General features: G+C 33.8%; 1 protein-coding gene across 5 annotated transcripts in view; it reads left to right on the top strand.

Moving 5' to 3' along the window:
* Positions 1 to 12,713, top strand: part of LOC133518855 (inactive ubiquitin carboxyl-terminal hydrolase MINDY-4B) — a 42,600-nt gene that overhangs the window by 27,306 nt on the left and 2,581 nt on the right. For 4 of the 5 annotated variants that reach the window (XM_061852620.1, XM_061852611.1, XM_061852637.1 and 1 more), the window contains 5 exons: positions 6,966 to 7,155; positions 7,804 to 7,869; positions 8,896 to 8,966; positions 9,337 to 9,484; positions 9,720 to 9,857. In XM_061852620.1, the coding sequence (XP_061708604.1) occupies positions 6,966 to 7,155; positions 7,804 to 7,869; positions 8,896 to 8,966; positions 9,337 to 9,484; positions 9,720 to 9,857 (613 nt within the window). The remainder of the gene's footprint in view (positions 1 to 6,965; positions 7,156 to 7,803; positions 7,870 to 8,895; positions 8,967 to 9,336; positions 9,485 to 9,719; positions 9,858 to 12,713) is intronic. The other variant, XM_061852628.1, reaches the window with a different exon arrangement.

The following is a 12,713-nucleotide window of genomic DNA, read 5'->3' as shown; positions in this document are numbered from 1 at the left end:
ATGCTTACCACTTTTAGCCGGTGCAGGACTTAGTCTTAGCAGACTACCCCAAACGAGTTGAGTTTTGTCGGTGGTTACAAGAAAATCGGGAAACTAATATTCTGTGGACAAGTGAAGCAAATTTTTCTCGCATAGGATAGTTTAACGTTCACAATGAATATTATTGGAGTTACCGAAACCCGTAGCTTACAAAAAGAGATGCTTAACAAGTTTGTTTCGCTATTAGTAAATACTGGGCGGGAATAGTAAACAATACTGTGATTGGGCTACATTTTATAGAGGGGAGAATAAACGGCAAAAATTACCTAGAGCTGTTGAGAATTGTTGTACCAGAAATACTAAGAGGCGTCCCAGAACAACTTTTAAACAACCTGTATTTTCAGCTACAGGCCATTTTCAGCACCGAGTCAGAGATTCTTTAAATGAGGAGTTTCCACGACGATGGATTGGACAAGGAGCCCACTAAATTGGCCGGAATCCCGATGTTTCTGACTGTCTGTACTTTCTGAGTACGTATGTATAAGACATGAAATAAATATTCCTTACTCGAAACGCCATGAAAAGTTTTTAACTATCCACACAGTATACTTTAAATAATTTGAAATAATTAGTATCATTTATTTATATGACTTACTTCAATGATAAATTAAATAAATACGGTCTTCTTTTACTAACATAGGAAATCATGTTTTTTGTAGTCGGTTTCCATAAAATAAATAGTACTTATGTACATTGATATACCCACTCGTACGCTCTAAAAGTTCTAAAACTACACGGGCGAAAGCATACGATATAACATCGAAATGCCTGTCATAATTCTCCTACCAGCCACGTGCTCCGGCATAAATTCCGACCATCTATGGACTGTTGGACAATATTTTACTTCAGTACTGAACATAACGGCCGAAGCATTCGACTAAGTTTATTCAAATTTACAAAATATTGCTGAACATAAAGAATGGTATCATCGTTTGCGAAAGTGCGTGAAGTATTAGATAGGTTGGTCGATATCACGTGTCGAATAATATTGAATTGTTTTCGTAGGTGTTATTTCTTCCCAGCACAATGTAATGGCAATTAATAATCAATTTGTAATTAAAATTACATACGAGTAAGTGAGTAGTTACTTTTATTACGGTAACCCTTTTTAGGGCAGTTTGAGAAGAGTTCGAGGGATTTAGTTTTGAGGTGGCGGGTAGCTGGGTGTTGAGTGATTTAGGCGTTGAGAAAATTTGGGTGGGTTTGAGCATTTGGCAAACCACGAACACACGATCATATACGATTGGACCCATCGAAAATGGTAGGGGCCGAGCGAAATTCGTGGTTGGTGTTGGCCATAATATGTCAACGCTGTTAGTACATAATGTATATTTAACTACCCTAGTGTCTTCGAACAACACCGGGAAGGGAGTAGGAATTTGCAGACATAGCGCTCTGACTCGTCAGTACATAAAAATAGATCGAGGTGTGCAAGATTGACTTTGACGTGTGTCATTATCTATGTATTTGTGTCATTACAGATTGGATTTTGTTTGTAGTGAGTGTGACTGTGTGCAGGTTTCCCCCAGCAAAAAATGACAAGTCGATTTGTATCCAAAATTACGAGATTTATTATCATAATTTTCATTCTGAATAAAATACTAGCTCATTGTCATCATATATCATAGCTGTACTGAAAGACAAAGTCCTAGTTATATTGTTCCCGCGAGAGTTATGGATTGTGAGAAAAACTATAACTCCTTTTGTTACTAATTCATACGATTTAAGTAACTATAAATATTAACGTTTATAATTTAGTATTTTTGTTCATGTTTAAAAATATTTAATTTGATTAATTAAATAGCCGTTTGAAATAATTAACACAATTTTCAATTGTGGCTGAACGTCGGATAGGTCTGTGCCTTCGATGCCTAACCTGTCAAAGTTTAAGACTAATGTCATGTTTCAAAAGTCACCGTATTTAAGAATTATTTCGCTTTCAAATTTAGTTTTTTCTTTGCAAGTGTGACGAAAAACATTGTTGTTAACTCTGGACATAATAAAGATTTTTTTTTCGAGTCTTTAATGCACTCCAGCCTGCGGCTATCGTGAATATACAAGGTGCCCGTGAGCATTGCCAGAGATTTTAACGGTGCATTCCTGATGGCAACAGAAGCAAAAAATGTTATATGACTTTTAGTGAAATTCGACAAACCATAAACATTTTGAACACTCCTGTACATAAAACGTATTTTTTATTAATAAACAGATAAACACATAACCTAAAATTAACTAAAAAGTTTTTTATTTTTATTTGGGGGTAGCCTCTCGAATACAATTTTTTAATTTTTCGATGTCAATCAATAGATATGTCCAGACTAGACCTAGTGGCAATACCGCACTCAAAAATGTGTTTTGTACCGACTTATGGCGAAAGAATGATTTCGAAAAACATTTAATTATCTCTGAAACTAGGCCTAATCCAGAAAATTTTATATGACATTTTAGTTTCTAAATAATTACCAGGAATGCTTAGTTAAAATGTCTCGCAATGCTCACGGGCACCTTGTATAGATTCTCGTACAATATTTCAATTACCCCTCTCATTGTACAATGTACTATTTGAACACAGTTCAGAAAGTAATATTATTCCTGTTAGTCGTTTGTCCATAATTACTCCTACATTCATTGATTTAAGACACTACTAATGTTGGAATCTAAAATTATGAGGGCAATTGTTTTATTACTACCTAACTAGTTAATACTAAAACATTATCATGTGAATAAACATAGGTAAATCCCTTCCTACTAATCTAACAAATGCGAAAGTATTTATGTCTGTCAGTTACTTCTTCCCACGTAATCCGCTAAACTGATTCAGATGGTCTTTGGTTTATAAATGATAGTTATAGGATATAGGGTAGTTCTTATCACGGAAACACCATTGTACGCAGATGAAAATGCGGCCAATAGCTATAAGTCCCAAAATTACATAGCTATAAGAAAATATAAAATAATAAAGAATTTATTATAATATAAAAAATATCTAAATCAAATATAAGTTACTAAAATAATCTACTTCATTTGGCATAACATCATCCCTATTATCCTCGTAATCTAAAAATACGTATGTTGTTATGAAAGTCGTATGCAGTTACGTTTTAAATCAGCATGGTAATATTGAAAACATGTCATCTTATTTATTCCAAATTTTACTGAAGTTATCTTTTTCCTTACCTACACGTGAAAACTGATCCTACTGTCCTTGGAATGTTCAGGATAACTTCTGCACCACCTCACGACACATGAAGACATTTATAATTATAAAAAAACCGGCCAAGAGCATGTCGGGCCACGCTCAATGTAGGGTTCCTTAGTTACTCTTCCGTCGCAATAAGCTAAACTGTAGCTTAAAGTATATTAAATTGTTAACCAAGGGATGAAACGGTACCTTTCACGCGAGTTAAACAAATAGGCAAATTTGCATAATCAGTACCTACCTAATTAAAGTCCCAGCGCGCAAAAGTTTTTTGGAGAAATCGCGAAACGTCTGGTTGACGTAACTGGTGACCGAAGAGCTGGCGGCTTCCTCGCACAACGTATCAGTATTGCGATACAACGAGGAAATGCCGCCAGCATCCTTGGTACAATGCCTCAAGGGCCTATTTTAGATATAAGCTAGTTATAGTAATCATCTGTATATATCCATTATTTATATTGTTATTGTCAATAAAATAATTTATTTACCTAATTAAAGTAAGTCTTTTTACTATGAAGGGGAAACTTTTTGCGATAACTCAAAAACAGCTAAACTGATCATGTCCGCTATAGTTTTCATTTAATGTCTTTCTTAAGCTCTACTTCCACGATTTTTTTTTATATTTTTTGGACCTATGGTTCAAAAGTTAGACGGGGGGGGACACATTTTTTTTTCTTTCGGAGCGATTATCTCCGAATATATTCACTTTATCAAAAAATGTTTGTTGAAGACCCCTATTAGTTTTGAAAGACCTTTTCAACGATACCCCACACTGTAGGGTTGAAGCAAAAAGAAATCACCCCCACTTTACGTGTAGGGGAGGTACCCTCAAAAAAATTAAATTTTTAGATTTTATTGTACGACTGTCGGCGTTATTGATTTATATATCCATGCCAAATTTCAGCTTTCTAGCAGTAACGACCACGGAGTAAAGCCTCGGACAGACAGACGGACATGGCGAAACTATAAGGGTTCCTAGTTGACTACGGAACCCTAAAAAACGTTGTTTTTATAAACCGATTTAGCCATCTATCACTGACAGTCATCTCGATCGAACTGAAGTTGCCAATCGAGTAGTTCGTAACCCCCGCCCACCTTAGGGTAGTTTACGTTGGGCTATAATTGAGCGTTCACAATGCTTCCATGTTTTGTTTCCGTTCGCTGGTAATCAAACTCAATAACGCCTTCATGTCACTGTGAAGTTGACTTTTGTCATAAGTAGATATGGTACCATGAAATTGTGGAGTATGGTTTAAACAAAAGGGTTTATTACCAACTAAATTGTTAATTATCTCAGGTTTCTAAATATTTTTTTATTTGCCACATTTTGCATAATTCTTTTTTAAACTTTAGCACTCTAATTTTATTTTTAAATGGTAAAATTTCTCGTGAAGAGCGATATTATTTTATGTAAAAAAACACAAACATATACCTTTGTTTATAATGAAATTGTTTTTGGTTTGCTGATTGAATAAAAACCAAAGAGCATATAATCACTACGTTTTAAGAGACGGGACTTCCATACTAGCGAGTGGAATCAGTTTGTTTCGCAAATCATTACCAAAATGTACGACAAAGAACTGTCAAAGAACCATAGTACCAACATAAGCAATTTAAATAGTGTAGTACGCTACACGCTTGCGTTTCTTATCGATATCGATAAAATGGGGAGGGTTGAAATGTAGACTCTTGTCTACAAATTTTGTACTCGAAATCAAGTTAGGATCGAGTCCACATTTAAGTTGTATGTTATATAGTGGATAGTTCTATGAGTGGACTAATACGTGGTCGAGCTTAATGTGGACCCGATTTTTTTTAGAACACCTTGTTGTTATTCACCACTAGGGAGGGTCAAAGTAGCACTTTTCTTCCCTACTAGGAGGGATTACTTTTTTCCACTTTTTGCATACTTCTTAGGTTAAATTATTTAATTTAATTACCATTAATTAAATTTATTTTTTATTTGTACCATAATAATTTCCTCATAGATGATGTGAAAAGCAGTATGTAAATTTATCACGTGGTAGCAAAAATATTTCCACCTTAGGGTGGTATTTCACCTATCCAATTTCTTCGTCCAATGTCATTGCGTCTCACTCTATAATTAAGCAAAATGTGAGACGCAATACACATTGGACAAAGAAATTGCATAGGTGGAATACCACCCTTAGGCGTTAACACTTGAATCCCTCACTACGCTAGGTTTCTATTTTAGAATAGGTACCTCATTACACTCAGAATGTAATTATAAAATCCTTCACTATTATTTTTCTTAATTTTTTTAAATTAAAAGCACTATTTTCAAAATGATCTGCAGATACATGTTTCAATAAATATAACTTTTCTATGGGAAGATGTATCAGGTCTTCGCTCCCAACAAATTTGACCCACTGCCTGCATCTGAAAACATACAGCCTTGGTTAGGCACAGTTTATATTCCAAGTGTTTGCTAATGAGATGATCAACTGATTATTTAGCGCTAATATGCATCTATAAATCATGTTTTTTTGGCATCCAATTATCAACAACCCTTTATCAATGCTCTAACTTTTTATGTATTTATATGTCTGTTAATCATGAGAACCGGTCTGGCCTACTGGGCAGTAACCCTGCCTATTAAGCCTATGGTCTCAGGTTCAAATCCTGGTACGGGCATTTATTTGTGTGATGACCATGCGTATTTGTTCCTGAGTCATGTGTGTTTTCTATGTATTTATATGTATATATCGTTGTCTAAGTACCCACAACACATGTCTTATTGAGCTTCCTATGGGATTAAGTCAATTTGTGTAATAATGTCGTATAATATTTTGTATTGATCACAAAAAGAGAGATTAATTTACTTAAATTTCAGATTAATATATTAAATAATTACTATATTAAAAAAAACATGTTAAATAATGACCATTAATGCATAGATGATAGATACTTTTCCACTGAAAATCTTCGACGAATTAATTTTGTGTCATATTGCATGCTAGTTCTCAGGAAATTCCACATATTTTATTTTATTACTTACACTGATATACAAATAAACATACAATTATCGATAGTTTTAGTACATCCCTAGTTCACGACTAAAAATAATATAATATCAAATTTTCGATGTGTTTAAAGCCTGCTGCACCAGAATAAGGTCAAAAATATCTAAAGCAATACGTACCGGTTTTTATCCAAGGGATATTTCGCCATAAAATCCCTTTTTTCGTGATTTTCTCGAGTGGCTCGCTTGCCACATATTTCACACTTAGTAAACCGTTTTCTCGGTGGCATTGTAACAAACTCGTTCTTTACTCTGATCACGGTTCACTATTTTCGATGTTTTCACTAAATAGATAATAAAGAAATTGCACGAAATACCCGAACAAAACATTGAAGCCTTCATAACAAACAAAACAATTAGGCTGACAGTTGACTTGATGTAAACTTGACAGAATAAATAGCACTGACGTTTTATTTTTCTTCGTTAGCAAAGATTTGCGAAACAAGTTCCATACAAAACTTATTTTGTTCCTAGTTGCGTCAGCCTGGGTAATATAATGTTGTTGTGGGCTGTCATCTTGCTGTCACTGATATTAACATATTTCATTTTAATGATTTTGTTTTATTTTTTTAAACCAGATTTACGATTATAATAACTCGATTGTAGATCACTTAGGTAACACTATCCCTTCAGCCCAGTCCATAGAAATGTTCCACACTGTATGCAATAGATTTCTGATTGTAGTTACTTACGGCCTTCTGAGGAGCGTCAAGAAGAAGCTTTGTGGCGTGCGTGCAGCGAAGTAATATGGCGGTGCGCGGGCGGCATGAACCCTCCACAGGCTGGTCAGCCAAAAGCAGTGGTGGCACTGCCATCAGATATGACGTACGTGCAACACAACTCTACCTACTATCAAGATGGAGTTACCGAAAAGGTAATTGTCTTTCGAAAAATTTAATAAAATGTAATGGGTACTTACCCGAGTCATGGAGAGCATGTAGAGTATTAAAGATCGGGCGCTTGTCTAATAAAACAGTATGGGTAAAAAAAATATTTCCGACAGAAGATGACTCGGTCTCACAAGCAAAATGCGATTTCTAGGACGACTTTAGAGCAACATCGGTGTAGATAGAGGCTTGTTGGTACAATACTGGACGATCGTTTTGCCATACAAACGTAGTCTCCACTTTCTTCCTTAGGTATTGACATTATAGAAAATAGTTTTCCACTTTTTTTTGTATTCATTTCATTTCATTTACTTAATGTATATTGACGATAGCTTTGCCACTTCGTTTGTTTTTGAATTCAAATTATTATAAGTCTTAATACTCTCGCTGCTAACGAAGCTTTTAATAATTTGTATGAAATATGTTTTTCTCTCTTAGATCAGATATTACGAAAAATATTTTTATCAAATTATACGTAGAACTATAGCTATGACCCTTCGTTTGACGTTTTGCGATTTTACTACTGTCGGCACCGTCCGGCTTCCGATCATGGAGAAAAATAACTTACTGGACGCCGAAAAACACGAGCTTGATTCCTGTAATAAGTATTTTAATATTTATTTTCACCCCGCAAGCTGCACTTATTTGAATTCACCAATTTGGAGGATGTACAGATTTTTATGAAGAGGTATTTATATTTGGTAAGTAAGCACTTATTTTGTAAATACAGTAGCTCATTGTAGGACAGGCCGGAAAACCGTTGAAAGATGGACGAGGGAGTTTGAGACGACACGTTAGTGGAGGCCCTCAAATAATACGTGTCCATCTTTAACGTTTTCGGCCGAGGCATTACATAGTGCTTTTGCATGACTACTGCGAGGAAATAAGTACTTTAATAGAAATTAATGATCTAGCTTAATATAAACATATTGGGCTAAGTCACCCCCATGTTATGTTTTTTTTTAGGTTTTTAATTTTAGTTTTGTAAGTAGTTTTAATTTTAGGTTACATTTTATTCTAAGTTTGTTATTATTTAAGTGTGTTATTGGTTTTAATAAAAAATCATAGAAATTAATATTTATGTATGTATGTATGTATCTATGTATGTATGTATGTTTGTATGTATGTATGTATGTATGTATGTTTGTATGTATGTATGTCACTTTATTGCACATAAACAAGTTAACATAAAACAGACAAAACAAAACAAAAACAAAAAAATGTTATGCGCAAAGGCGAACTTATCCCTAAAAGGGATCTCTTCCAGAAAATGATTTCCAGAAAACTCTGAGAAAATGCGAAATATTGGCGTATATTGGCGTGAGGACAATTGATGAATGAAAGCGATGTATTTTTGCGAGGAAAATTTATATTCGTATTTTTCTTTACTAGGAGAACACATTTTTATAGCGTAGATACGCGTTTATAGTCAAACACAATTTAGACTATCCAATTCAGTAAATATTTTCCGATTCCACCTTTTTTACTTTATTATCACTATTCAGAGGCGTTTGTCTGTTGTTTGCTTCAAACCGACTCTAAACTTAGAAGAGTTTGTGTAAAAAAAATCACAAACAGCTATAAAAGTAAAAATGCCTTAGCGTGGACTGAATTTAAGGTTATTTTGAAAATAAGCATGTTTTTATCAGTCCGACATATTGTACTTAGAGATCTACATACCTACGTTCATGTATAAAATATCCACTAAAATAGTTTTACTTGTTTAGTTTAAAATTGAAGAAGGTTGCGGCGCTTTGTTGTTGCTGTATGCCGCAGTGCTGTCTAGAGGATGTGAAAAGTAAGATCATTGTATTATATTTTAACATGTTTCTTTTTGCTTGTGGTTATTAAATTATAATAATGTTAAATGTTACACAAATCTACTAAGTCCTAGACTAAGCAAAGCTTATATTATTGTGGGTTGACGACGAAATACTTGGATATATATATTATAAAAGTAGAAACAACCATAATACGAGAATAAACATACAAATAAATACCCTTACCAACATTCGAACCCGCGGTCTTTAAGTTCGTAGGCAGGATCACTGCCGACTAGGCTTCGAGTCCGTTAAATAATACTTATGTCCTCCGATGCCTTCATTAAAATCAAAATGTTCATTCATTCTTCATTAAAGTCAAAGTATTAAAAGGAAAATTTTGAACAGCGTTAAAAAAGACTTGGATGGCAAACTGACGTACCTGGTATCATCGCACGTGGAAGGTTCGCTAAACGTTGTAACGCTGCTGCTGACCGGGCGAGCCACTCCGTATCTTCATAACGGAGTCGTGTATATAGGTGACGAGGACCATTATGTGAGTTGTAAATAAAATAATAGATATGACCATATACTATATGTTATAGTAAATAAAATAATAGATAGGACAATATGCCACAATTTTCGTGTCACATTTGAATATTAAATAATAACACTTCGATTTTTATATGTCATTAAAGTTGGAATTTAAATGTTAGATTGGTTTTATCAAATAAATTGCCAATGCAACAATCCAGTTCTCATTAAGGCAATTATAATTATATATATTTCAGGCTATGCCGCAGTTCGGAGTGTTGTCACGTAGTCCTGTTGGTCTTTTAGTATTTTATGGAAATGAAGACAATGCTAAAAATAACGCTAACCAGCAGCATCCAGGATCTAGGCTTAAGACACCAGCTATGCCTATTTGGGTAAATATAAAATATATGTAATATTTTGAATATAAAATATATGTAAAAAAATATTTTGTATTCAAAATTCAATCAATAATTGTAAAATTTATGTAAAACATGCATGTTAAACAACCTAGAGGTACACTAATAACTAGCGTACGGACAAGTGGTGGCATTTTGAATAGAGCGGGAAATGGAGTCGCCTAGGGGCATTTTATGATAAAAAAAGCGGCCAAGTGCGAGTCGGACTCGCTTATGAAGGGTTTCGTACCATTTATGACGTATTAAAAAAACTACTTACTAGATCTCGTTCAAACCAATTTTCGGTGGAAGTTTGCATGGTAATGTATATCATATATTTTTTTTTAGATTTTTCATTCTGTTATTTTAGAAATTACAGGGGGGGACACAATTTTTCACTTTGGAAGTGTCTCTCGCAAAAACTATTCAGTTTAGAAAAAAATTATATTAGAAACCTAAATATCATTATTGAAGACCTATCCATAGATACCCCACACGTATGGGTTGGATAATTTTTATTTTTTTTATTTTATGACGTATTAAAAAAAACTACTTACTAGATCTCGTTCAAACCAATTTTCGGTGGAAGTTTGCATGGCAATGTGTATCATATATTTTTTTTAGATTTTTCATTCTCTTATTTTAGAAGTTACGGGGGGGGGGGGGGGGGCACATTTTACCACTTTGGAAGTGTCTCTCGCGCAAACTATTCAGTTTAGAAAAAAAATGATATTAGAAACCTCAATATCATTTTTAAAGACCTATCCAATAGATACCCCACATGTATGGGTTTGATGAAAAAAGATTTTTTGAGTTTCAGTTCTAAGTATGGGGAAATTGATTTTAGCGTTTACAAGTTTAACGACTTTACATGATAGTAAATATGGTGTTTGTAATGCATCATCTAGTGATTTTATAATTACATTTACCACGCATTTGCCAACATCATCAAGCGTTTCATCTACTGCAAGCCATAAGTTAGAAACCAAAAAATATTTCTTATTTTGTGAACTGTTGCACTATAAATTTTAGCAAGGTAATCAGGTCAGACAGTCTCTTCAGGAAGCTTACGGTTTTTGTCGAGATATTTTTCAAAGAACTTTCTTAATTCTGGATGATTTACTCGTATCCAAGGGATGTTGCACGCAATTAGGAATACACATAAGTCGTAGACAGAGGTATCGTTTTTGTTTCCACAATTTATTTGGTGATTTTTACTTTTAACATGTTTTTCAATGTTATATTTTTTCATTTGTGTTAGATATAATTCACATGATATATAGTACACGCTATTGTTATCCTTATATACAAGATTATCGTATGGTTCAATCCACTTCAAAATTGTCGATTCTGGTGGTCATTCATATTGTTTAATTTATATTTCTGCGGTCGTGATGTTTTAAATTATTAGCCTAGCGTATTACCAAAAACACATGTAGCAAACTATTGTTTAAATTGAGAACATGACAACAAGGTTGTATATGGTCAAAAAGTATATTGATTGAATGTGAGAGAGCAAGAGAAATAGATTTTGAGTAAAGTAAATATCATATAAAATTTGAATGTATTTATTCAATCATAAAAAGTTAGTAGATAATAACGACTCCGTTTCATGCTCTGTTCAAAATGCCACCACTTGTCCGTACACTACTAATAACTGTAAGTCATCCATACTATTAAATAACAGGACCCTAGCTTGTGCGAGTTAAGCTCGCGTCTCAATGGTTCCGTAATATCATCACACTATTTTTACAAAAAAATTATCTCGTGTGCGATTCATAATTTACCACTCAATTTATTTCTTGTCTTGCACTATAGGTATATTTCTTTATTATCGCACGGAGTTTGTTGTTTCATAATTCATAATTTAATAATTTTGTGTGTTTAACTGTTAAAAACAATAAAATAGGTTCGTTATTTGTATGAAGCCCCCTTTTTATTGTAATTAACAATGTATGTGGCGAGATGTAACGCCAATAATAACACATAAAAGTTGGGTCAAATATACTTCAGAGGGGTACAACTCAAAATTTTAGTTGTATATTGAACACATTATATTGCTACACGTTTTTAAAAAGGCACGAAAAATCAAACAAAAAGCGGACAAGTGCGAGTCGGACTCGCCCATGAAGGGTTCCGTACCATTTATGACGTATAAAAAAAACTACTTACTAGATCTCGTTCAAACCAATTTTCGGTAGAAGTTTGCAGAGTAATATATATATCATATATTTTTCATTCTGTTATTTTAGAAGTTACAGGGGGGGGGGGGGGGTACCACTTTGGAAGTATCTCTCGCGCAAACTATTCAGTTTAGAAAAAAAAAATATTAGAAACCTCAATACCATTTTTGAAGACCTATCCATAGATATCCCACACGTATGGGTTTGATGAAAAAAAATTATTTTGAGTGTCAGATCTAAGTATGGGGAACCCCCAAAATTTATTGTTTTTTTTTTCTATTTTTGTGTGAAAATCTTAATGAGGTTCATAGAATACATCTACTTACCAAGTTTAAACAGTATTAAAAGTGGCTGTGACATAAACGGACAGACAGACGGACATGACGAATCTATAAGGGTTCCATTTTTTTTTACTACGGAACTCTAAAAACGTGATTATATTAAGAAGGGCAGGCTCCAACTAAATCCTTACTATGTTAAAGTTGGCTTGATAGATAAAAATCACCCAAACAGGTCTAATTTTATCATTTATGTTCTTACAGCGACTGACTGATGATTTTTGACCGTTCGACTATTTAATGTTTTAAAACGTGAAATCATCTGGAATAAATGCTATTTGAAAACAAATTAGACATTTTAACATTGTATAATGCGGGTTTTATACAATGCA

The sequence above is a fragment of the Cydia pomonella genome, chromosome 1 (assembly GCF_033807575.1).
Source record: "Cydia pomonella isolate Wapato2018A chromosome 1, ilCydPomo1, whole genome shotgun sequence".
NCBI classification, from domain to species: Eukaryota; Metazoa; Arthropoda; class Insecta; order Lepidoptera; family Tortricidae; genus Cydia; species Cydia pomonella.
Note: the sequence above shows the minus strand (reverse complement) of the source record. Positions and strands in the feature narration are given on the sequence as shown.